The 27,866-nt window shown below is 43.0% G+C and overlaps 1 protein-coding gene across 2 annotated transcripts in view; it reads left to right on the top strand.

Moving 5' to 3' along the window:
* Nucleotides 1-25,521, top strand: part of ABCB10 (ATP binding cassette subfamily B member 10) — a 50,721-nt gene extending 25,200 nt beyond the window's left edge. For both annotated transcript variants that reach the window (XM_063935121.1, XM_063935120.1), the window contains exons 5-13: nt 13,134-13,280; nt 15,942-16,077; nt 16,224-16,319; nt 16,987-17,196; nt 18,012-18,091; nt 19,841-20,021; nt 22,040-22,083; nt 24,010-24,044; nt 24,320-25,521. In XM_063935121.1, the coding sequence (XP_063791191.1) occupies nt 13,134-13,280; nt 15,942-16,077; nt 16,224-16,319; nt 16,987-17,196; nt 18,012-18,091; nt 19,841-20,021; nt 22,040-22,083; nt 24,010-24,044; nt 24,320-24,581 (1,191 nt within the window). In that variant the 3' untranslated portion in view covers nt 24,582-25,521. The remainder of the gene's footprint in view (nt 1-13,133; nt 13,281-15,941; nt 16,078-16,223; nt 16,320-16,986; nt 17,197-18,011; nt 18,092-19,840; nt 20,022-22,039; nt 22,084-24,009; nt 24,045-24,319) is intronic.
* The last annotated feature ends 2,345 nt before the right edge of the window (nt 25,522-27,866 follow it).

The raw sequence follows: 27,866 nt of genomic DNA, 5'->3' as shown, positions 1-27,866 counted from the left end.
AGCCCTGCTCACGTCTGCCTCCTTGTGTCTGCCCATGTTCCCCCTAGACTGTCATCTCACACGAGCAGGGCCCTCTTTCTTGCTGTCTCCTCCACCTACTTAGCGGGTGTGTATTATTATGTAATTATTTTGTCTGTCCATTTGTATACTGTCTAATGTACTGCCATTTGTTTTTTGTATGATATTCAGTGTATGTGGCGCTACAGGACATTTGCGGAGGCATATAAATAAAAGATTATAATAAAATAAAACTGATATTCTACTCATACAGTATAATTACACATACAGCCACCCCCATAATAATGACTTTCCAGTCAGTAGTATTAGTACAATGAAGGATTGACGCCTAAAATGAAAAGGTAATACCTTAGGGTTAGGGGTACAGGTTGAGTATCCCTTATCCAAAATGCTTGGGACCAGAAGTATTTTGGATATCGGATTATTCCGTATTTTGTAATAATTGCATACCATAATGAGATATCATGGCGATGGGACCTAAGTCTAAGCACAGAATGTATTTGTTTCATATACACCTTATACACAGCCTGAAGGTCATTTAATTCAATATTTCTTTTTCATCCACTAGGGGTCACTGGAGTACTCTTGGGATATGGATGGCTTCCGTAGGAACAGCACTGAATATTTAAATTTAGAACACTCCACCCCTCCATATCCCCGAGTACCTCAGTGTTTTTTCTGTGCTCAATAGCAACAGTTCGTTTGTGGCTGGGTCCACAATTACTTTGAATATTTCATTTTTATTTTTCTATTTTTCTATTTTAAACACATCCCTTTCCCCCTTCCAAAAGGCAGGGTCAGGGATAGTGCAGCTGCTGATAGCAGCAGGGGCGTGTCGGGCCTCTCTGAAAGAGCTCCCTCACAGCCACACACACAGATCCTCCTGCTTAGGCTGGCCGGCGCTTGTACAGAATCCCCGTCGGAGCCTCCTCATAAGCTGCAGGAGTGAAGGTATGTGAACGGGGCGGTCAGCTCCCGCTGCCGCCCCGAGGTGTGGGGACATTGTTACTGCGCCGGGACTCTGCAGACTGCCTCCGGCCGCCGCCGCTACTCTCCCCACTCATACGGCTCTGGCCGCCGCTTCTCTCCCCTGCTCACTGCGCCGGCCGCCGCTGCTGCTCTGGCCGCTCGCATTGCTCCGGCCCCCACCGCTGTATTTCCGCTGCTCACCCGGCTCCCGCGGCTCACAGCACAGCACGATCCGCTCTCTGTCTTTGCGCCCGATAACCCGCTGGCGGCCCCACACGCTGTGCTGCCCGCTGCTCTGCATCTGAAAGAGCATGCAGGCATTACCTCACGGAGCAATAAAGGTCGGGGAGAGAGAAGGGGGCAATACAGCGGCATAAGAAAAAACTGCAGCAACAGCAGATGCTAGGCTGCAGGGGTATTTACACAGGAGTTATAATCAGTTCAAAAGCTTGCAACCAGCACTGTGACTATAAGTGTAAGCATGGCAGCCATTTTTAACCATGCTTCCTGTGTCTTCCTGCTGTGATTCCAGAACGTTCCAGTACTACATCTCTACTCCACCGGAGGCGCAGGGGTGTTAGTGGGAATTTGGGATTACATTTCATAGCTGGCCACGTGTACTGCACTTGGCTATATATATATATATATATATATATATATATATATATATATATATATATATATATAATATGAGAGAGAGAGAGACACCTTACTACTATTTTACTGAGTCGTGCAAGTGTCTGTTTTTTGTGTATTGTATTGTCTGTCGCCATAATGAGTAAGGCACCAGCAAAAACCAAAAAGCATAATAGCAAAGTGTGTAGCAGTGCGTTACCGGATGGATCTACCACATGTACAGTATGTTTTGTGGATTTGGTTCAGAATACGATTTCTGCTCCAGTTTTACAGCCAATTTCCTCACCGAACCCTCCTTGGGAAATGTTAGTAAATGTACTGGATAGGTTACAATCAGAATTGACCGCCGCTCGTCAGGAGCGGGAAACGGCAAGATCTGAGTCTAGGGTGAGACCGCCAGAACTACCGGAGGCCTCTCAGCCTTGCGTAAGGTCCAAATCCATTTTGGGTAAACGGGATAAATTTCATATGTCTTATGATTTTCCAGTTTCTGCTATGTTGCATTCTGACGATTCCATGCCAGATCTCACGGCACAAGATGAGGGTGAGGAGGGCGAAGTGGAGTCAGATTGTAAGGATTTTAACAGTTCCGGCATTGATGATCTCATCAGAGCGGTACGTCAGTCTCTGAAGTTTACTGAAACTGAGGAGCCTCTCACAAATGATCAGGTCGTATTTACTAAACGACAAAAAACTCCAATAAGTTTTCCTGTCTCGGAATCTCTTAATCAGATGTTAGTAGAAACACGACAGAATCCAGATAAACGGTTTTCTATACCTCGCAGATTTAAGTCTAGTTACCCGTTTCCAGACTCGGTAACATGTACATGGGAGAATCCACCAATAGTTGATTCATCAGTGTCGAAGCTTACCAAGAAATTAACCATACCAGTGCCAGCAGCTACTACGCTTAAAGACCCTTCAGAGAGAGACTTCCGGTTCCGGCATGAAGGAGTGAGCAGCAGCTCCCGTGCGCTCCTCCGTACCGCCAGCCTCACCGCTCGATTTACCCGCTCACAGCCCCAGCCTACAACCCCCGCTGACTGCAGGACTTCCAGGACACATTCCCACACTAATCCCTGCCGTTATGGAGAAGTTTCTGGGCCCGCTGGCGCCACCTAAGTTACCGCCGCCGGCGCTCCCTCCCAGACAGGAGAAGCGTCGTGTTGAGCAAAATACTTCTCCCTGCACGGACTCCAGCCCTGAGAAGCCAGCAGCAAAGAAGGCAATCTTCACTGCTAAGGGAGACTCTAAGGTGCGTTCTGATGTTAGCACAGGGGCCTCGCCTCCAACCTACGCAGATATTGTAGCTGCAATACATGATACAATGGCGCCACTGCTGCAGAAAGCAGTTAGCGACATTACAGCACAGATTCAGCAGCTTACACATCGTGTCACAGACACTGAGACTCGTTTAGGCAGCACAATAGATGATGTATCAGGATTACAGAAGGCTGTTACATATCTGGAAAGGGACAACAAGCGTCTTCTAGAAAAAATTGACAATATTGAAAACCGTTCACGGAGATGTAACCTCCGTATAGTGGGCTTACTGGAATCATTAACGGGCCCGGGCCTGGAAAATTTTGTGCGCATTACTCTTCCAAAACTCCTTCATATTGAGGCTGAGTGCACCGATCTAGTTATAGAGAGAGTTCATAGAATGGGAGACATGTCTTGGGTTCATAATAACAAACCGCGTGTAGTCATCTTCAAGACTTTGAACTTTTTACACAAATCCGCTATATGGAGAGCTTATCGTAAAACAGATTGTCTTAAATGGGAGGGAGCTACGCTTCGCATCTTCCAAGATTACTCCGTAGAACTTTCCCGCCTTCGTAAATCTTTTTCACCTATTTGTACCCTATTAATACAGAAGAAATGCAAATTTGCGTTGTTATATCCTGCTCGTCTGAGAATGTTCCAAGGATCCTCTTTCCTGGACTTCACCAATCCGCAGGATGCTGAAGCACACTTCAAAGAAGTCTCTGCCTCTAATATGGATGTCGCTGCTGACACTGTAGAAGATTGATCCCACTGCTGTAACACGTATCTTTTCGTTTTATAGATTTGTCTTTTTGATTAGGCCTGTGATGCTTTATTTTATCTTGCATTTAAACTGCTGGTAACGGATGAGTAGCCTTGCCGTTGGTCTATATAAATAACGTTAATAGTTAAATAACAACTTTGTTCACCTGAAGTCTAATTTTTCTTATGGGTTATCCTGATGCTTGCATCAGTTCATATTGAAATGCTGTTTACAATGATAATGTACCTTCTTTCTTGTGTGTTGTCTGGATTCCCCTATGTCTTCGTTTACTCTCCCGATGTTTTTCCCTCCCCTCCTCCTTCCTTGCCTATTGTTCTTAGTGTTAGCAGCCTTTTTTGCCACCCTCCTATCAGCCTATGTGATGTATATGTATACAACAAAGTATGTCTACTATTAAGATAGGCACTTTGAATGTAGGAGGAATTAATACTCGGGCAAAACGGCGTAAAATACTGATGTATCTTAATAAACAGTCTATCGACATAGCTTGCTTACAGGAGACGCACCTGGTTCTACATGAGACGAAAAAATTGCAGATGCTTAATTGGGTAGTCCTAGGGGCGGCTTCTCTTAATTCGAAGTCGTGTGGTGTAGCCATTCTGGCAAAAAAATCTTTATCGATTGAAGTGTTATCTACTACGGCAGACCCTGATGGCAGGTATGTCCTCATAGAATGTCAATTAGGAGAAAAGAAATATTTTATTTGCAACGTTTACGCACCTAATATATATAAGAAATCCTTTTTCATTTCCCTCCTGACGGTATTATACAAATGCGATTTGTCCTCCTTAATTATATGCGGAGACTTGAATTTGGTTTCATCTCTATATTTAGATAAGTCCCATTTTAATAGATCTTCTAGACCCTTACCTAAAATGGGTGTCCCCTGGATAGCTAAACGACTTAACCTTATTGATACATGGAGAGCCTTAAACCCAATTGAGAAGGAATTTACTTGTATATCAATGGCCCATAATACCTGGTCTAGGATCGATTATATATTAGTTGCTTCTGTGCTTTTTCCATATACACGTCAAGCAATTATAGAACCGGTTTCTATTTCAGACCATGGTTTAGTCTGGATAGAATTGGGTTACACGAAAGAACAATCTGGCCGACCTTACTGGAAATTTCCTTCACATTTGGGGAATTCAGAGGACTTTAAAAATAAGATTTTGTCGATTTGGGAGACATATAAAAGGACTAACGCAGTACATGAAACAGAAAACCCTTCTCTGTTCTGGCTTACTGCGAAATCGGTTTTAAGAGGCGAGATAATTTCTTATGAATCTCATGTTAAAAGACAACGTAATACCCTATATTTAGAAAGTCAACAAAACTTATCTCTGGCATATCAAGCATATAAAACCAACCCTACAACACAAACCAAAAACTCCTATTTAATAGCCAAAACTAACTTTAATGAACTTCTAAATTCTGCTGGTGAGAAATACTATTTTAATGTTAGTTACAAGTTTCACCGCTTTGGGAACAAATCGGGGAAACTTCTTACTACTCTGTTAAAGGGATCTAGAAAACCTATACCTATTCACCCTCTACAGTTAGCTGATGGTTCTTACACATCTTCAAATGCTCAAATTTCTAAGGTTATGAGGGATTTTTATGCTGAATTGTATTCTCCCCCTAATTCACCTGTAGATGATTCCTCTCCTAATCTGGCAAAGTCTGGTGAACTCTATTCACCACAGTTCTGGGATAGTCTACCACTACCTCAAGTTCCCTCGGCCCTTGCCTCTTCTTTAACTTCTCCTATTTCGATTACTGAAATTTATAATACTATTAAAAAACTTAAACCATGTAAAGCCCCTGGCCCAGACGGGTATTCCAATGAATTTTATAAACAACTGGCCTCGCAATTGTCCCCTACCCTACAATCTGTTTTTAATCATATCATGACTGCTGGGACTCTCCCTTTATATTTTACAGATGCTGTGATCAAAGTCATGCCAAAAGAGGGCAGAGATCTTTCCCTACCGGGATCATACAGACCGATATCTTTGCTCAACGTGGATTTTTAAATTTTTACATCTATTTTAGCGCAAAGACTTAAAAACATTCTCCCTGTCCTGATCCACAAAGATCAAACTGGCTTTATTGCCGGTGGGCATTCAGTGGTAAATTTACGAAGAGTTCTTGCAGTCATACAACATGAAAACATTCAATTATCCCCAGACTCACCCCATAGTCTGATTCTCACTTTAGATGCAGAAAAGGCCTTTGACCTTTTACTGTGGCCCCATCTATACCATACGTTGGAAAACTTTGGTTTCCCAGAGTCTTTTATTTCTATTATGAAAACACTGTACTCCTCCCCTTCGTCCTATGTATCTTGCAACGGAGTAATGTCCCCTCCCTTTTTATTACAACGAGGAACGAGGCAAGGGTGTCCCCTTTCCCCTCTCCTTTTTGACTTATCGATCGAACCACTAGCTGTTGCCATTCGTGAATCTAATCATATCCAGGGAATCACATTAGGATCAGAAACATTAAAAATAGCCTTATTTGCTGATGACACTCTTTTATTTTTAACTAACCCAGAACAGTCATTACCAGCTCTACTTCATTTAATTTCTTCTTTTGGGAAAATTGCAGGTTATAAGATAAATATTACAAAATCGGAAATTTTATTGTTAGGTAAAACCTCACCAGCTCCCTTTTTGAACCCTGACATCCCTCCTTTTAAAATATCCAAATCCCAGTTTAAGTACCTGGGTATTAATATTTGCCCTGACCTAATTAACTTGTATAAAATTAATTTTTCTCAGGCGATAGGTAAAATAGCTTTGAAGCTAGAAGCATGGAAGGACCTTCCGTTGTCTTTACTCGGTAGAATAGAAGTTATCAAAAGTATTTTGTTTCCCAAAATATTTTATTTCATACAGATGCTTCCGATTTCTCTCACACGTTTTGACATACTTAAACTTGAAGCTCTGTTTTCAAAATTTATATGGTGCGGTAAACGTGCAAGGATTGCTAAATCAAAACTGAAATCAGCTAAAAAAGATGGAGGCTTTGGTTTCCCAGATTTAAAGGCTTACTCCCTAGCAGTGCATCTTCGCTATATAATTGATTGGTTCCACAATACGTCACTTTATACGGATCTTGAGCTAGAACATGCAATTTTTTCCCCATACTCGCCGGCTGCGTTGGTTCATTTACGTCCCTCCCAAATACCAACTAAGATTAAAGACCACATTTTATTTAAAGACACTTTTTTAGCTTGGACTACTATTAATAAAAAATGTCATAGAAATCCTTATTTCTCTCAGTTTATCCCCTTTTGGGGCAACCCTGCTTTTTTGCCTTCGTTACAAAATGCCGCCTTTTCACAATGGAAATCCAAAGGTCTAGATTCATTTAATAAAATCTTTGATCCTGGAGGCTCTATTTACTCGTTTTCAGAATTATGCCATAAATTTGACCTCCCTAAACATCACATGTTCATGTACTTCCAGGTGCGTCATTTTGTATATTCCATCAGACCTCCTTCTCACTTACTAATGCCTAAGGGCCTAGAAACACTTACCAAAACACTTCCCAATAATATTGACTCCCTACTTAAGTCTGTCTGTTTACGTCCTTATAAAGTGCAATCCCTATATGCTATTTTACTGACCTGCTCTCCCACTGAGCAATGGGATAACTTGCTCTTGAAATGGAAAAGTGATATTCCAGCCCTGACAGATGTTGCTGAACTCACTGACCCCTGCTTAAGATCCCTTAAATATCTAGGATCATCGTATCTCCAAGAGGTACATCTGAGAACGATCCACAGGGCGTATATTACTCCGCTACAACGTAAACACATGATACCCAGTGAAACAGGGAATTGTATTAAATGTGGAGTCTCCTCAGCATCTTTTCTACATTGTATGTGGGAGTGCAGAAAAGTCAAACTCTTCTGGAATAAACTTTTAGTATTTATTAACCATTTGTTTTCCATAAATGTTCATCCAGATCCGCTGGCATGTTTATGTTTAAACTTTAAGAACTGGAACCTAAAACAGAGGATTTGTCCCTTGCTCAGTGTTATACTCACTCTTGGTAGGAAATGTATATTAATCCGATGGGTCCAATGCTCAGCTCCTTCTATTATGGAGGTTAAACAAAAGCTCTTACAACTAATGTATTATGACTGGAGAACATTGTTGACACTATGGCCCTCATTCCGAGTTGTTCGCTCGGTGTTTTTCATCGCATCGCAGTGAGAATCCGCTTAGTGCGCATGCGCAATGTTCGCACTGCGACTGCGCCAAGTAACTTTACTATGAAGAAAGTAATTTTACTCACGGCTTTTTCATCGCTCCGGCGATCGCATTGTGATTGACAGGAAATGGGTGTTACTGGGCGTAAACACGGCGTTTTAGGGGCGTGTGGCTGAAAACGCTACCGTTTCCGGAAAAAACGCAGGAGTGGCCGGAGAAACGGTGGGAGTGCCTGGGCGAACGCTGGGTGTGTTTGTGACGTCAGCCAGGAAGGAAAAGCACTGAACTGATCGCACAGGCAGAGTAAGTCTGAAGCTACTCTAAAACTGCTAAGTCGTTTGTGATCGCAATATTGCGCATACTTCGGTCGCAATTTTAAGAAGCTAAGATTCACTCCCAGTAGGCGGCGGCTTAGCGTGTGTAACTCTGCTACATTCGCATTGCGACCGATCAACTCGGAATGAGGGCCTATATTCTTCATTTGGACTCTGCAAATTTTGCTTAAAATGGAACTGTTTTATCGAATTCCTAGACCCTTCTACAAAAGCTCATGTATTAAAAATGATAGACTGTAAAGTGGTGACATATAACTTGTATGTATAGAACTCCTGATTTAAATCAGTATCTTTAATGCCTATTTTATAATTCTGTTCTACGCTAATATTTTGAGTTGTCTTAAAGGCTGACTTTTATTATTTTTAGAGCTGCTAACACCTAACTCTCCCCCTTCCCTTACTCTCCTTTTGTGTGATCCCCTTACCCATCTATCTTTCAGTCTATCTTCTATCTCTATTTCACCTTTAATTAGTAATTAATACAGAGTCAGATGGTTCAAAGTTCATCAATAATCTTATTGGCTTTGTGATTGTTTTGTCATACAATTTAATGCGATATAAGCTTGATAATTTTTCTGACATGTAAAGTTACGATTTCACTTGTTTATTATAAAAGCCTAATAAATATATATTTAAAAAAAAAAAAAGACCCTTCAGATCGCAAGATAGAAACTATGCTAAAGTCCATGTATGTAGCAGCAGGAGTGATGCTGAGACCTGGATTGGTTGGCATCTGGGTTACTAAGGCGCTCATAATATGGATTACAGAACTCAAATGTGCTTTACATGACGAAAACCTGATACTTCTTGCAAATCAAATGATTGAGGCTGTAGAGTATCTCTGTACAGCGTCTACTGACGTCTGTCAGCTCACTTCTCGTATTTAATCGTCGCTAGTTACGGCACGAAGAGCACTCTGGCTGCGTGCTTATCATGCGGAGGCAGAGGTCAAACGAGGTATAGAGGCGTTGCCTTATGATGGCAAGAAGTTGTTTGGTCCTGAATTGGACGCATGGATTGCTGAGGCTACGGGAGGTAAGTCTGTTTTCTTACCATTGCCTTCACCGGTATCAAGAAGGAGGTACGCTGGACCTTTGTTCAAATCCTTTAGACCTCAGTCCTTTCGAGGACGTGGCAGTGGAACAGCCACGCCTGCTAGACGTGGTCGTGGACGTGGTTTCCAACAAACCAACACAAGTCGCCAGGACGCTAAGGTTACCGACAAACCAGTGGCATGACGCTCTACCAGCCCATCTCGGTTCTCCGATTGTGGGAGCACGCCTTCAGACGTTCCATTTGGCGTGGTTCCACACATCCGCGGATGGGTGGATCCGCAATTTAGTGTTAAAAGGTTACAAAATAGAGTTCGAATGTCTTCCGCCTCTGCGGTTTTTCAAGACAGGTTTGCCTCTGTCGGACGACAAGAGGGCGGGTCTGCAAATTGCCATTCAGTCCCTACTGGATTCAGCAGTTTTGATTCTGGTCCCTGTACATCAGCAGGGTCAGGGTTATTATTCCAGTATGTTTGTGGTACCGAAGCCGGATGACTCAGTCAGACCAATATTGAACTTAAAGGGTCTCAATCAGTACGTAACTTACTACAGATTCAAGATGGAGTCTCTGCGTTCGGTGATTGCGGGTTTAGAGCCAAAGGAATTTATGATTGCGCTAGATCTCAAGGCTGCGTACTTACACATTCCAATTTGGCAGCCTCATCAGAAATTCTTACGGTTTGCAATACGCCAGAACCATTACCAGTTTCAGGCTCTACCGTTTGGCCTGTCGTCAGCGCCTCGGGTATTCACCAAAGTGATGTCTGTGATGATAGCTCATCTCAGATCCCTGGGAGTGACAATAGTTCCGTATTTAGACGATCTGCTCATCAAAGCTCCGTCTCGACAGATGCTTCTCCAACATGCGCTGCTAACGTACGATGTACTGGTTCACCACGGTTGGATTGTCAATTTCAAGAAATCACATCTAATTCCGTCTCAACGCCTTCAATTCCTAGGTATGATTCTCGATACGGTCAATCAAAGAATTTACCTACCACAACAGAAAGTACAAATTCTACGCCATCTAGTACAATTAGTGCTCAAGCCACGCACAGTGTCTGTACACTTGTGCATTCGCCTCTTAGGCACAATGGTGGCAGCTTTCGAAGCGCTTCAGTTCGGAAGATTTCACTCGCGTCCATTTCAACTGAATGTGCTCGCCTAGTGGTCGGGCTCGCATCTGCAGATTCACCACAGGGTGAGGTTGTCGCCAAGGGCAAGAGTGTCTCTGCTCTGGTGGCTCAAGGAACACAATTTAACCGCAGGAAGACGGTTCGGAGGTTGGAATTGGATAATTCTAACTACGGACGCCAGTCTCAGAGGTTGGGGAGCGGTAATTCAAAATTGTCAGCTCCAGGGTCTCTGGGTGGATCACGAAAGATTGCTGTCTATAAATGTCCTGGAACTCCGCGCAATTTACAATGCGCTACGACAAGCAGTGCACATGCTTCGCTCTCAGCCTGTCCAAGTGCAGTCAGACAATGCGACGGCGGTCGCATACATCAACAAACAAGGAGGAACGAGAAGCCGCATGGCAATGCGGGAAGTAGCTCGAATCCTCAATTGGGCGGAATGCCACCAGGTGATATTGTCGGCCGTGTTCATTCCGGGAGTGGACAACTGGGAAGCGGATTATCTCAGTCATCAGGATTTTCATCCAGGCGAATGGGCATTAAATCCAGAAGTGTTTCACATGTTGGTTCAGCGATGGGGTTATCCTCAGGTGGACCTGATGGCATCTCGACACAATCACCAAACGTTCCAGTATGTGTCCAGAACAAGAGATCCAAAGGCAGTGGCGGTGGATGCTCTCACTGTCGCGTGGCCGTACAGTCTTGTGTATCTGTTTCCGTTGCTCCCCTCTGGTGCTAAAACGGATCAAAAGAGAGTCTGTCACAGTCATACTAGTGGCGCCTCATTGGCCTCGGAGAGCTTGGTTCTCGGATCTCCAAGGACTACTCGCAGACGATCCTTGGCCGCTCCCACTACGTCCAGACCTGTTACAACAGGGTCCGTTCCTTTACTCTGATTTAGCGCGGCTGCGTTTGACGGGGTGGCTGTTGAGACCGCCCTCTTAAGAAGAGAGGGCATTCCAGAATCGGTTATACCAACCATGTTACGAGCTAGGAAGCCGGTTACGGCAGCTCATTATTACAGAATATGGCGTGCCTATATAGGTTGGTGTGAAGCTCGGAAGTTTCCGACATCATCTTTCAAGTTATCCCGCCTTTTGTTGTTTCTACAAACAGGGATGGATGGAGGACTGCGTTTATCTACACTAAAGGTGCAGGTATCTGCTTTGTCAATTTACTTTCAAAGACGATTGGCTCTATTGCCGTCTATACGCACTTTTCTCCAAGGTGTCCTCAGAGTACAGCCTCCATTCATTCCACCTACAGCGCCATGGGACTTGAATCTGGTTTTAGATTTCTTACAGTCTTCATATTTTGAACCCTTACAGCAAGTGGATATAAAGTTTCTCACTTGGAAAACAATTTTTCTCCTAGCCTTAGCTTCAGCAAGGCGTGTTTCGGATTTGGGTGCCTTGTCATGCAAGTCACCATATTTGGTGTTTCATGATGACAGAGCGGAACTTTGGACGAATCCCGCTTTCTTACCAAAGGTAGTGTCATCTTTTCACATCAATCAACCAATAGTAGTTCCTGTGTTGACAGCACATTCTGGAACTCTGGATGTGGTACGCGCATTACGCGTTTATGTATCCCGAACATCTTCAGTTCGTAAGACGGATACGTTGTTTGTTCTCTATGATGCTGCCAAGATGGGTTGGCCAGCGTCTAAACAAACCTTATCCAGATGGATAAAACTGACCATACGTCAGGCTTACCTTCATGCTAGGTTACAGCCGCCTACATCAGTAACCGCTGATTCCACACGTTCTGTGGGAACTTCATGGGCAGCTGGTCGGGGAGCTTCTACGATGCAGCTTTGCCGTGCGGCTACATGGTCTTCAGTGCACACGTTTGTGCGCTTTTACAAGTTTGATACGTTTGCGGCATCAGCATCTAGCTTTGACCGCCTAGTGTTACAGGTGCCAAACAGCTCTCCCGCCCACGGGGGAAGCTTTTGGTACGTCCCAAGAGTACTCCAGTGACCCCTAGTGGATGAAAAAGAAAATAGGATTTTGGTACTTACCAGGTAAATCCTTTTCTTTGAATCCATAGGGGGCACTGGACGCCCACCCAGAGCAGTTTTACCTAGTTGTGGTGAGTTCTGAGGATCTTATGGTAACACACTCTCACCGACTGGTTCAAATTATCAAGTGCTGGTTAGGGTGTCAACTGTTTAGTTGTCAGTAACGTTATGTGTCAACTTCGTTATTGTCCGTTATGTTATATGTAATACTCCATTGTCAACCTCTCTATAGTTCCTGTTCGGCTCAGTAAAAAACACTGAGGTACTCGGGGATATGGAGGGGTGGAGTGTTCTAAATTTAAATATTCAGTGCAGTTCCTACGGAAGCCGTCCATATCCCAAGAGTACTCCAGTGCCCCCTATGGATTCAAAGAAAAGGATTTACCTGGTAAGTACCAAAATCCTATTTTATAATAACTTTGTGTATTAAACAAAGTTTGTGTACATTGAGCCATCAGAAAACAAAGGTTTCACTATCTCACTCTCAGTCAAAAAAGTCCGTATTTTGGAATATTCCATATTTCGGAATATATGGATATGGGATACTCAACCTGTAGTAGTATTATTATTATTATTATTATTATTACTTTATTCCCCTCGTTTTGCATAATATATCACTGTCTTGATGAATGTTATGATGCGTACGTGTAACGCGCTCAGACTGTGTGTCCGCTGTTCCTGTCCCCAGCTGGCAGAAGAACGTATCGGGAATATAAGGACCGTGCGGGCGTTCGGGAAGGAGATCATGGAGATAGAGAAGTACGACAGTAAAGTGGACCACGTGCTGGACCTGACGAACAAGGAGGCCTTTGCCAGGGCCGGCTTCTTTGGGCTCGTAAGTGTGAATTCCTGTGTTACGTGGTTATATCATTCAATTCTCTATTTACTTACCCACTTAACTGGCATGGTCAGATCACCTGCGACCGCGCCGCCCCACTGTGACCCCCTGTTTTTGACGAGGAGAACCGTTCTGCAGATGTGCATAATATAATATATACATATTTTAAAAAAAAAATACTTTTTAAACTATATTAAATTAAAAAAAAAAAAAATCTACTATATGAATTGTTTTGAAGGTGAAATCGTCAGTTAAGTGATCACTATATTTTCCTGGTGGATTATTTCAATGTTACTGTCCCTTGTTACAGCCTAAGTATTGCTACATTAATTCTTTGAATCATAACAATTTGATAAAGTGAGTCAGGGGCAGAACAGTTACTCTCTGGGTTCCAATGTTCCATCTGTACCCCATCCCCACACAGGGTTGGACTGGCCCACAGGGTAAACCACCGGTGGGCCCCACTGCCTGTGGGCCCCACCTCCTTTAGGGAATCCGGTTCCAGACTGTGCATTTGAATTATAGATTATACATATATTAGCTTATATTGCACAGGACTATGGTGTATTCTCTACAGTGCATTTATGTTATTAATCTGGTACATTATAATGCATGCACTAGCAGTCCATGCACTCTTTAATGCTTAGCCAAGACTCAGAGGTTTGGCCACACCCCTAAACATGGGCCCCTAGAAATGCATTTCCCTGGTGGGCAATTTATGCCCCAATCCGACACTGCCCCCACATACCCCCATTCAGGGTGCAGGGATAAGAAGGGGGGGGGGGGGGGGGAGAAAGGGAAGGGTGCAGGGATGGGGGAGGGAAGGGGATGGGCGATAGGAGAAAGGGAAGGGTGCGGGGATGGGGGAGACTTTGGAAGGGTGCGGGGTTGGGGGGACGACGAGGGTGCGGGATGGGTGAGTGGGTATCCAGAGGAGCCAAGACCCAGTGTTGTTGGGCCCCCCCTCATCTCCGTGGCCCATAGCTCCCCCTGCAGGTGATATATAGGAAAGCAAGTATTTATATGACTCTTTCTCTGGCTTACCTTATCTTGCTCTTTTGCAAGTTCTGCAAGTATGTGTATGTGTGTGTATGTATGTATATATATATATATATATATATATATATATATATATATATATATATATAAATATCATGCAATGTGACCCGGCACTCCATGCGCTCCCCAGCGTTGAGAAAACCTTGCCCCCGTGCCTTCACCTCCTGGAAGAATCCCTTCTATATCAATAGCAATGAGAGCGGCACTGGGAGTCGTGATGAACGAAGTGAAAAAATCAAGTGCTTTTATTGGATCTACGTTTCGGGGACGCAGCCCCTTCGTCAGGATATATTCTATAGCAATGTACGGTGTTTAAATACCTGTGCAAACAGAGGTTACTCACCGCATCCAGCCGTCACGCCGCCCAGGTGCCGGATCTGACGTCACTCCCCTCACAGGAAGTGACGCGTCACCGGTCTGTCTAGCCGGCGTTCTCGGGCTGTGGGATACAAGTAACCATGACAACGTAAACATCTAACGTGATAACTCAAAAACTCGAAAATAAAGTGCAAATTAATCAAACCACATTGTCATTGTTACATGAGTGCAATCGATTTATGTCAAGACCATAATAATGGTGCTCATTGATGTAACAGTCCCTTACCCTATTAAGACCATGGTAAACTGCTGTATGCTATATACATTAATAAAATTAACATCATCTAAATGAAACAAAACAAAATATGAGTGACATCTGACAAAACATACAAAGGCTAAGGGACAACTCCTAATCTCCATTTACCTATACACAAGATCTCAGGTGCCTAATAACACCTGCTTTTCCTTTTAACAAAGATACTAATACTTATATTCATGACTTTGTGTGACCTGTTTTGTCAGATGTCACTCATATTTTGTTTTGTTTCATTTAGATGATGTTCATCTTATTAATGTATATAGTATACAGCAGTTTACCATGGTCTTAATAGGGTAAGGGACTGTTACATCAATGAGCACCATTATTATGGTCTTGACATAAATCGATTGCACTCATGTAACAATGACAATGTGGTTTGATTAATTTGCACTTTATTTTCGAGTTTTTGAGTTATCACGTTAGATGTTTACGTTGTCATGGTTACTTGTATCCCACAGCCCGAGAACGCCGGCTAGACGGACCGGTGACGCGTCACTTCCTGTGAGGGGAGTGACGTCAGATCCGGCACCTGGGCGGCGTGACGGCTGGATGCGGTGAGTAACCTCTGTTTGCACAGGTATTTAAACACCGTACATTGCTATATAATATATCCTGACGAAGGGGCTGCGTCCCCGAAACGTAGATCCAATAAAAGCACTTGATTTTTTCACTTCGTTCATCATGACTCCCAGTGCCGCTCTCATTGCTATTGATATATATATATATATATATATATATATATATATATATATATATATATATATATATATATATATATATATATATATATATATATATATATATATATATATATAATATAAGGGGGTGCTGTCAGAACTCCGGTCTGAATGCCCGTCCGACACCAAAATAAATGGTGGAAACGCTTGCGTTATGCGAGGACTTGATTACGGAATAGATACATATAGAATGTGTTGCCTATCACTAATTATCCTGTTCTACAGACTGGCCTGTCCGGGAACCTGATAGTGCTGGCTGTGCTGTATAAAGGGGGGCTGCTGACTGGAGCGTCAGAGATGACTATCGGGGAGCTCTCCTCCTTCCTGATGTATGCCTTCTGGGTGGGAATCAGCATTGGAGGTACGTGATGCAGTCATACCGATGTCAGGAACATCGTCCACATCCATGTGTGACCAACATTGCAGCAATACTAACCACTGTGCCCCCTCATTGGAAATAGTGTTTAAAAAAACAAGTTGGGGACTAATTTGCCGATTTGTTCGCAGGACTGAGCTCGTTCTACGCGGAGCTGATGAAGGGGTTCGGTGCTGGTGCCCGCCTCTGGGAGCTGCTGGACAGAAGACCTGTAATGCCCATCAATGGTGAGCACTGTATTACCAGTGTGGCTGGACACTTCCTGTAGTGCGGTCAGTGTCCTGGTTATTCAGCCCCTGCAGTTCCGGGGGCAGCCCCTCCTCCATGTCACCTGACGTTGGTGACGTTCCATGTAATACAAAGTTTTGGGTGTGTTTTTGGATAATTTTTTTTATTTTCTCATTTCGGGATCCCGGCAGCTGGCACACCAATCCCAACCCATCATTCTGGCCGGGTCCTCAGTGACCAGATCTGTGCAGCCATCTATTGGTGAGGCTAGAAGTGATTGCAACGTGTGTCGGTAGTTTAAGGTCTGGGAAATCCGGCGTCCCAGGGGAATGGGGGACAGTAGGTCAAAAGGTTTTTTGGGAGTGTCCCAGAACAGGCGCCAAGCAGCTATGATATACCAAACCTCAGGAGATGTCACCACATTGTGCTATAGCGCTGTTGGTATAAATACAGATCTCAAATTTCTGGTATAGTGAATGGGGGACAGTGGCCGATTTCTATGTTCTTACATTTGGATTAATAACTCTTTGGCTGACTCCTTCTTCCAGTTCCACCGCAGATGATAGGACGCGTACAGTAAGCTGGTGGTAACACATCTGTGTTCAGGTTTAGCGCACGTTTCTCGTTTACCAGTTTATCTTAAATCCATTGTCTTGGTCATTTCAGAGGGCTTGGTGATCCCACCGGAGAAGTTTAAAGGCAACCTGGAGTTCCGTGATGTCACTTTCATGTACCCCAGCCGGCCCGATGCTCCGATTTTCCAAGACCTTAACCTCTCCATCCCATCCGGGTCTGTGATGGCAGTGGTGGGTCCAAGCGGTTCTGGCAAATCTACACTAGTGTCGCTGCTGCTGAGACTTTATGATCCCAATGCTGGTGAGTGGCTTATAACTATCTCCGGGAATCGGAGGCTCATTTACCTCTCTGTGAGGTCTACGTACATCCATAGCTTGGGCTTAGTAAATAACGCAAATCAAAAGCCCATAACTTGGACTACGACTTTCACTGATCTTGTGAGTTTTTTATTTTTGTTTTGTCTTTTTTATTACTTTTAGATTTTCAGACATATAATCAGTTCTGTCATTTTGTAACAAAATATTTTCTTATTGAAACAAGACCTATCCTTTCTTTGCTATGGATTTATACAAGTTGATTTACCGATTAACAACTTAGAGCGGAGGCGGCCATTTTTTGGGCGGAGCTATATTATTTGAGGATGTAGCCAGTGACTGTATTAGCGACTGCGGGCGGGTTACGTTTTAGGTCTTTAGGCAATTGTTTTACAGTGCCTCATGCCTCATCTGGTTAGGCTGCCATGTTTCTTCCAGAAGAGGGTTTCAGCTGTTGCCCATGGTCATTTCAATCAGATTTGACACCTCCATTGTAATGTTTGGGAGAGATGTACTAAGCCGTGGAGAGAGATAAAGTACCAACCTAACTGCCATGTTACATATTGTGGGGTCTATTTACTAAGTCTTGGATGGAGATGAAATACCAGCCAATCAGCTCATAACTGTCATTTTTCAAATAGCCCGTGGCATGGCAGTTAGGAGCTGATTGGCTGGTACTTTATCTCCGTCCACTTTATCTCAATTCACGGCTTAGTAAATAGAACTTTGTTTGACAAATGACAGGAAGCGTATACTAGTTTTCTGTAATAGTCACTCTTTATACGCTTATTTCTCCCCCAGGATCCATCTATATAGACGGTCATGATGTGCGCCACTTGAATCCACTCTGGCTACGCTCAAAGATTGGAACTGTGAGCCAGGTAATGAACCCAACCCGCCATTTGTCAGTTACTCATCTCTCATGTCTCCCTTGTGTGGGACCCGCTGCGTTCCACTTTTGCGTGGATCAGACGCCGCTGTGGGTCCCACACTCCGCTCTCTGTGTAATTTGTATTTGCTCAGATTCTCTATATTCTGACTGTACAGGCGACTATATGAGGAGCTGGATTGAACAGAGAAATGGAGTTTGCGGACAGAATAGGCTTGTGTCATGTGTTGCTTCCATTACTTGGAGAAGTGTCATTGTGCAAGGCCATGAGATTAAAAAAAAAAGTTTAAATATAGACAAAGAAGTCGGCGTCTTTTGTCTCATTGTTACGTGAGACATAGAAATGGTTCTCCCAAATAAACGGAGTATTTTATTATGCACCATACTGAAAACTCTTCCGCATTTGTCCGTAAAGTATAGTATATGAGCAGAATTTGGCTTTAGGTGTTCCCAGTATCCAAACTACACCAAACCACACAGCATTATGTGTTGTACATCATGGCCCAAGTTCTATCGAACGTCTATAAATTCAACACAACGTGTACTTAGAAATACAGTGTTTAATGGTATTCTGCAGTGCAGCGAAACACAGTAACAGTATCACCGGAACGTCACACCTCACTAAAACACCAATTTACCCGTTAACTTTGATCTGCTCTAAATTTTCCTGCTACTTTGCCCTTTTCTACACCCTGGGACACCTTTTGTTTCCAGTTAGGACATCTAGTGGCCACAATCCGGTACTGCAGGCCAGAGACGCTAGTTTATCTATACCTGAAACAGCGATTTTTTTTATTTTTTTTTGGACAGTTGACAGTTCTTTATTAATAGATAATTCTATATTACAGATTTGTGCTTTCAATTTTTCTATTGTATTTGTGTGAAAAATAATTACATCTATTAATCTACAAAATTTCCCAAGATGCACAAATTAGTTTTAAACATTGTAACTTGTTACCTGCGAAGCATTGATTAGAGGACCTCCTCACTTATGACCTGCCCCTTAATCGTCTACATTTCTTGGTACCTAAATTAGAAGAATATAGGGAGGACCGTGCTACAATGATGACTAGAAGTACAGTAAAATGTAGAATGAGAATGTTATTTAATACAGTATAATTTTCCTTATTAAATACTAGCAAATGATTGATATTTTTTTCTGGTGTATGTCTTTTCATCATTGTGGCACTGTACCCCATACTTTCTTCTTACCTGGTATGATGCTTTTTGGCGGACTGTCCCGTTGAGACTACGGTGATAACTGTGAATTGTACATTTCATTTTATTGTGAAATTATATTACACGATTTAGAACAACTTACTCTATCTCCCGCCCTCCTGCTATGATTCCAATCAGATTCTACCTATTATCCTCTAGAATGTTCTAGATTAAGTAGATTCTCATTTGCTGCTATGGGAAACATCTCTGCTTCTGAAAATCTACACCTTAGTAAATATACCCCCTTATCACTGTTTTACTGGATTTCTTGCTACCAATGTCTGCTCTGCCATAAAATTCTATGCTTCTATTCAAATAGGGCTGAGGTGATCAAAAGGTAAAAGAGGGGGAGGGGCAGACTAGATGGGCCAAGTGGTTCTTATCTGCCGTCACATTCTATGTTCTATGTTTACCCAACCTTACATTCTTCTGTCTTTGATCTTGAATTGTGTCTCAGATACATCTGTAAGTTCGGTTAATCTTGTAGATGCCATTTGGTTTATTATGTTGGTCCCTGTTGCAGGAACCGGTGTTGTTCTCCTGCTCGATTTCTGAGAACATCGCCTACGGAGCAGATGACCCATCAGCAGTTACGCAAGAGGACATCCATCGGGTGGCCGAAATCGCCAACACCCTTGGCTTTATCAAAGGGTTTCCTAAAGGATTTAACACAGTGGTTGGGGAGAAAGGCGTCCTACTATCAGGTACGGCTACAGCAACATCGGCTGGATGGTGTAAGAATACATTTCAGTCCAGAGACAGCAGTAGGACTGAAACTTAATGTCTATTCATTTATTTTTTTTATGTATTTATTGTATGGACAAATTCAGGATGTAATTGAACAGTACAAGCACCATGGTCTTTCTACCATCAAAGAGTATAATGTTGACCACGATGCTCTTAATTTAAGGACAGGCCAAATAGTGGGAAGATGGAGAAATTGGTCTGTTACAGGGCAGATGGCTGAGACTTATAATATCTTTTACTCTTTTTTTTATTTTATTTATTTATTTATTTTAGCCATATTAATGTTTATTTGGATTTTCCTTATTGCCGTAATGCACTTTATTCCTTTTCTTCCTCCCTGACCTTCCAGTGTACAAGATTAGTGTAAAGGTCCCTCCTTATTTTATTTTTGTCTATCATTTTATCATTTTTACCTAATCCAGTCATCCCCCTAGTGTCTGAGATTTCTCTTCTCCCACTTCCTTTATGCTCTTACTCTACCCAGGTGACTGCGTGATCTTTAGCTAAAACATGTCCCGTCACAACCGCTGCTGAAAGTGTCTTTGAGGCCCCATATTCCTGATGCCCTCTAACACATACAGATGCGTCTTCCATAAATCTTGCCTCAATACACCACGCAGCGGGAGATGCCTGACATGAGTGAAAACACTACCGTAGCATTTCGTATGCACATACAGCCACGGTCGCACACAGAATATAGGCACGCCGCATATCATTTTAATCGCCATAAGCTGCTTGTGCATCCTGTCTGCCTCGTTTTGTGAATAAGGCACATTTTTAATGGAAAAATATGCACGGAAAGACGCACAGCGCTAACTAATCACGCCATGGCGTGACATGCTTGGGATAGGCATACGAATAGCCTTACAAAGAAGTAAGGATCAAATAGTGTTGTGGTTGCCAAAAAGTTAGAAAATGAGCAGACTACATGTAGATGGGTCAAGTGGTTCTTATCTGCCATCAAATTCTGTTTCTATGCCACACAGTAGAGCCCCTTATATACATTATCCCACACAGTAGAGCCCCTTATACACATTATGCCACACAGTGAAGCCCCTTATACACATTATGCCACCCAGTAGAGCCCCTTATACACATTATGCCACCCAGTAGAGCCCCTTATACACATTATGCCACCCAGTAGAGCCCCTTATACACATTATGCCACCCAGTAGAGCCCCTTATACACATTATGCCACCCAATAGTAATGCCCCTTATACACATTATGCCACACAGTAGAGCCCCTTATACACATTATGCCACACAGTAGAGCCCTTTTTCACTTTATGCCACACAGTAGAGCCCTTTTTTTTGCATTATGCCACACAGTAGTAATGCCCCTTACAGACCGTACACCACCCAGTAGTGCCCCTTATACACATTATGCCACCTCATTCACATTATGATACATAAGTAGTACCCCTTAAACAATGTCATCTTGTTAAAATGCCATTATCTTATTAAAATGAAGACACAGGACAAATAATTTATTGTAATATATAATAGGTTACAATAAACTATTCATCCTGCGTCTTCATTTAAATAAGATGATGGCAATGTAACAAGAAAACAATATTGTTTACTGGTCACCTGCTACATTAATGTTACCAAACGTTCCGACCACAGGGCGTCTGCGCTTTGTGCGGTGGCACCGGCCACATCAACCTAGTTACAGCTTTTGTACTGAGTGGGTGCAGCGACACAGTGATATGGAGGCAATGTACAGAAATTGGTCAGGATGATGCAGCGTCTGTAACTGACCTAGCCGCTTTCAGTTTGTTTTCCTCTTACATTACCGCATTCCTAATCTGCGTACTGTAACAATCCCGGTGGACTGGAACGCCATAGTTACTGTAGTAACTAAGATGATAGTGTTGTTATAACGCCCTTTCTCTTCTTATCATACAATCAATAGAGAATATTTGGGCAGGTACAGTAACATCTTCTGCATTTATTTTATTTAAATCCTTGTAGGCGGCCAGAAACAAAGAATCGCCATTGCCAGAGCGCTGCTTAAGGTGCGTAAACTTGATATGTCGGATTATTTGTTGATCTTCTTGTTTTCCTTCTACGTTTTGTGTGGACTGCACAGAGGGGATGTAACTGGGCAGGATAGCTTATGGAGGTTATATGGGGGGTTCTGGAATCTAATAAGCTGCCTGAGGAGGTGAGGTCGCAGGGAACACTTGTAGGTTTGGATCCCAGAATAAAGTATTGTGCGTGGGAGGGCATTCCACAGAGTACAGCCCTGTAACCATGAGTGGGAGCAGGTAATGTCTGTGGGTGAGAGGGCGAGCGGGGAGATATTTTGAGATAAGCGAAGAGATGAATGGTGCAGTTTGGTTATTATCCTTATGTGAAGTATTTTGCATTGAATACGGTAGAATACCGGTAACCAATGGCGCCACTGACAGAGCGCAGCAGCAGGCGATGAACGTCTAGCGAGGAAGATCAGCCTCGCAGCTGCATTCAGTATAGATAGTGAGGGTGAAAGTCTACTTAGGGGAAGACCAGTAAGGAGACAATTGCAGTAATAAACCCGGGAGATAATGAGAGCATAAATGAATGTTGTGTATGGTATAGGCGTATTCTTGATGTTTCCTAAGATTGACCAGACATCACAGCAATATCACAGCCAAATAATCAGCTGGTTGGAATGATGGTCTGACGGTGTGTGGGAGCAAACTCTAATCAGCTATTTGCTCCCACATGGCAAAAACATGTCCAAAAATGGTTGTTTCAACTAGAAAATCAGACCAGTTTGATTCTCCCCAACTAATCATTCAAGTTTTCGGATAAAGTTCCCCCCAACTGAACGATAAGTAGGCGGACACTAGCCGGCAGTGTCCACCTACCTTTTCATCATAGTGATGACTGCCCTGCAAGCCGGGGATCCCCTGTTAGCGGAGAGGGAGGAGGATCAGAGCTGCTGCTGATCGGCACCACACAATTGCCTCCCAACGCAATCACGGACCCCGCCACCTTTCTGATTGCCCCCTTCGCCTTGAGAGTCCTGGCAGTGTAGTGGGTCAGGAGGAGGCTCCTGCTGCTGTAGTTGGGTAGAAGTGGCCGCGGTGCAACTGGAATTGGCACCCACAGGAGGTGCGGAGAACGGTCCTGAGGCAGTTATCGGGGTGAGATGGCTGCCGGTAGCCCTGAGTGTGCCAGATCATGGAGTACATGGTATTAATGGGGTTGGCAGTACAGGTAGAGGATGGAGTAGTGTATGGTGGATGGGGTAGATGATGACTAAGTATATGGGCGTGGGGTGGATGGGTTCAGGGTCTGTATGGGGTTCAGAGTACAGTGATGTGATGTCGCAGAAGTAGGCGGACAGCCTAAGTTGGAAAGAAGTCAACCGGTCTGCTGGAAAAGTTGGTTAGATGTGTGGGGCAACATTTTAGTTGGACGGTTGGTCAGTTGGATGGTTGGAGGAAGGTTGGTCTGATGTATAGCCCACGTTAGATGTACGTAACAGGATTTCTGTACAGACTGAATGTGGGGAGCAAAGGACAGTTTTGAGATGAGGGTGACGCGTAGACAGTGGGCTTGATGGGTAGGGTTTATTGTTATGTAAGATATCAGGTCGTTAACTAATGACTAGTCATAAGTTCATGCCCTACAATACAGTGAGCAATTTCTTTTTCTATATTCGTGTGTCCATTTGATTGGGCATATACAGTAGAGTGTAAGCTCCGCTGGGACCGGGACTGATGTGAATGACTGATATATTCTCTGTACTGCGCTGTGTGATATATGCATGCTGTATATATAACTGGCAATAAGTAAAACAAGGGGCGTATGTGTATCGTCCTCCCGGAATGCCGCACTTACAATGAATGTTGTGTTGTCCCTTATTATGCAGCAATTTACATATTTAATTGCAGCTACTGCTCTATGACTTGTGTGTAAATGACGTTACATTTGTCTTCTCTATCTTGTAGGACCCCAGAATTCTCCTTCTGGATGAAGCTACAAGGTAACCAATTAATCTGGTAACAATAATCCTCCACATCTGTCAATATCTGCCATCAACACTGATTTTTTACTAACGACCTCACATGCAAGGAAACAATTCTTCTCCACAAAGCAACAGAAGTATTAGTAATGTATCACCATCCAGTAACACACAAAGAAGTGCAGGAAATCTTTGCAACATAAATATATTAAAAAGTCCCTTAATTAAATTAACATACTGTATCAATAAAATGGTATACGTCATACTGTACTTACCCGGATGTCACTCCCATACAGCGCTTTGGATGCAGAGAATGAGTACCTCGTCCAGGAAGCCTTGGAACGACTGATGGAAGGACGGACGGTTCTCATAATTGCTCATCGCTTGTCAACCATCCAAAATGCCAACGCAGTCGCTGTCCTGGATCAGGGCCGTATAGTAGAATGTGGGAAACACGAACAGCTGCTGCAAAACAGAGACGGAATGTTTAGTAAACTAATGGAGAAACAGGCCAGCCTCCTGCGCAATAGAGACTCCATTCTCACCGCACAACGGTGATGAGACTCTAGACTCTTTGGGGATTTTTTTTACAGAAGAATTATGCCAATTTTTGTATTCGTAAAGAAAAAAAATATTTTTTGAGGATAGTGTTTGACATTTTTCATATTTTTATTTTAAGTTATGATTTTTAAACATCGGTAATACATTTAACGTTCCATTCTCAGCTTTACAGCGTATATGTATGTATAATAAATATATATATATATATATATATATATATATATTATAACAAACACAGACACACATGCACACACTATATAATATGTATAATGGTTTTCTATGTCCATATAATTATTTATTACAATTTTTAAAGTTATTTTTCTATTATAATTTTGTACCCATCGAGACCTTCCCAGACCCTACATCAGGCATTCCCAACCACGGTCCTCAAGGCACACCAACAGTGCAGGTTTTAGTGGTATCCAGGCTTCAGCACAGGTGACTTAATTAGTAGCTCAGTTATTTTGATTAAACCATCTGTGCTGCAACCAGGATATCACTAAAACCTGCACTGTTGGTGTGCCTTGAGGACTGTGGTTGGGAATGCCTGCCCTACATAGAACAGAAAAGATGGTTGCCTAGTCCAAAATGATAAAGCGATCACCATATCAATCAGAAATATTACCTGAGAATAAAAGAATATAGCCAGAACCTTGTGCTATGAGAGTAATATATTTTTTTTTTGCCGTATGTGCACAATTTTGTTTGGTCTTATTAATTTATATAGATTTATTACTTTTTCTAGAACAAATATGTGATTCCTACAAATGCAGCAGCGAATATACATTTATGTAACCTAAATACATGTTATGTAATAAGTGAATTTAGGAAATCGCAGATGACAGTCAGAAAAGGGCAGGAATTCCCCAACAGCCTCTTCATGCTCAAGTCTTATGTAATATTCTGGCACAGGAAATAATAAATTACATATAATGTCGCTGTATTGGTTGCACTAATGAATGTTATTGCAACCGTCTAAGCTAGTAATTGATGTTCTCTCCGAACACCATTACATTGATGGTATAGGTCATTTTTCACCATAAATTGGTTCCCTGCAGCAAATAATGAAAAGTGTATTAGAAACCATATATTTTATAAAATGAAAAAGCAATACATAGAACAACGCAAGGACAGATCTGAAGAAATGGAATTTATGCTTTTCAGAGCGGAGTAATGAATTCCAGCTCTCAGTCCCCATTGATAATTATAATGACTGCTATAGAGAGGTAGTTTGAAGTAGAGTCTTGGAACAGTCGTGATTAAACACTCTGGCACTTTATTAAGAAGTCACAGCAGCACAGTAGTGTTTCAGCAGTAGCATGGCAGTGTTTTCGGTATAATGGCTGCCACTGACTGGTTTCCAGTTACCACTTCCACTCCAGCTTTTTAAGGTTTCTATGCTTCCTCTTTCCAAAAGTGTGTCTGTAACCATCCTATTGGTCTTAAAGGTGCACCAGATACCTCGGCATAACTGCTTTTATTTTGACTAATTACAGACCCTTAATTGATCCCACTTCTAACACCAACTTGTAGTGAGGCAGTTTCAAGTACACACAGTCCTAAATGAACACTCTTTATTAAGTAGTCAGAGCAGTACAGTAGCATTTCAGCAGGAACATGACGTTGTTAGTGCATCAGCTTAGCAGTATTGCAGCATAGTAGTGTTACACCTCACCAGAGCGCCACAAGTTGGTATATTGCAGGGTGCATTGTGGTCTGCTGCAGTGGTCCAGGAGATGGCCTTCTGCTGGTGGCTGAGGGCTTAATGGTATCAGCAACCCAGAATGCTCTGCAACACTGCTGCCATCTTGACTCCACACAGCGCATGATTTGTCAGTGTTACACCGGCCTCAAGTGCCGTCTGCTAATAAAATCCCCTCCTAGCTCCCTAATAAAGCCTCAGGCCTTGGTGTTGAGGGATTAGTACCACAGCCCCTGCTTTTACAGTGCCTTGTTTCTTACGTCTTGAGCCAGAGCTCCCTGATCAGTCCCACCATGTACAAACCACTGCCTGGATATTTGACAAGAGTACGTACAGCTCGTCAAGAATCAAGACGCTTACAATCAGCATGTGGAACACCGGAAGGCAGGGAATGTACGCTGCTATACAGCCTCACAGGGTCCCAGATTACCTGCCCTCTGGCCACTCTAGGGTTTCTTTGGAGCTGCATCTTTCAATAGATCAGTTCCACTTGTGCTGTTTCAGCTCCGGTCTATGTGAATAACGCACCAGATTAAAGATTCTGCTCCTCACTTCTCAACAGTGCCACCTGCTGCTAGTCTTCAGAGTCCACTTCTGCATCATAAGGACAAAGGCCCTCATTCAGAGTTGTTCGCTCGCTAGCTGCTTTTAGCAGCATTGCAAACGCTAGGCCGCCGCCCTCTGGGAGTGAATCTTAGCTTAGCAGAATAGCGAACGAAAGATTAGCAGAACTGCTGCTAAATATTTTCTTGCAGTTTGAGTAGCTCCAGACCTACTCCTAGATTGCGATCACCTTGGTCCGTTTAGTTCCTGGTTTTCACGTCACAAACACGCCCTGCGTTCGGCCAGCCACTCCCCCGTTTCTCTAGACACTCCCACATTTTTTCCCTGGTATGCCTGGTTTTTTTTTAGCAAACGTCGTGAAACCGCTGAGTTGCTGCCCAGAAACACCCACTTCCTGTCAATCACACTACGATCACTCGAGCCTTGAAAAAACTTCGCTCGAGCTAGTGTAAATCTACTAAGTTCTTAGTAAAATAACTAAGCGCATGCACTCTGCGTACCATGCGCATGCGCAATTGGCAGCAAATCGCAGCATAGCGAAAATCGGCAACGAGCGAACAACTCGGAATGACCCCCAAAGTACACTTTACTTAACCTGTTAGTGAATTGTGACAGAATAACCCAGCCTAAAATATCTATTCACTGATGCAGGTTCCCTGATGACAGAAACCATATAAGTCCAAACAGTTCACTCCCTGCAGGTACCTCTTAATGGGATTCAGACAGCTGAACCAAACTTCTGCCCATTACCGTCTACTGCTGGTGGTCCACATCTGCAGCCAGAACCTCCAGTTAGATGACCTGTGAGATTAGATGGGGACCGCTCACAGTATAAACCATTTAATGCAGTGATGTGTGGAGCCTCACCTGTCATACTACAGAGCTTTGACTATAAAAATGATTAGAATAATAAAAGGAAGATTTATAACTTACACATATCATATTTCTGTTATTCTAATCATTTTTATAGACAAACTCAAAACTCACCACCCAATCCTATATGTGTGTATAAATCT

The sequence above is a fragment of the Pseudophryne corroboree genome, chromosome 7 (assembly GCF_028390025.1).
Source record: "Pseudophryne corroboree isolate aPseCor3 chromosome 7, aPseCor3.hap2, whole genome shotgun sequence".
Classification (NCBI taxonomy): Eukaryota; Metazoa; Chordata; class Amphibia; order Anura; family Myobatrachidae; genus Pseudophryne; species Pseudophryne corroboree.
Note: the sequence above shows the minus strand (reverse complement) of the source record. Positions and strands in the feature narration are given on the sequence as shown.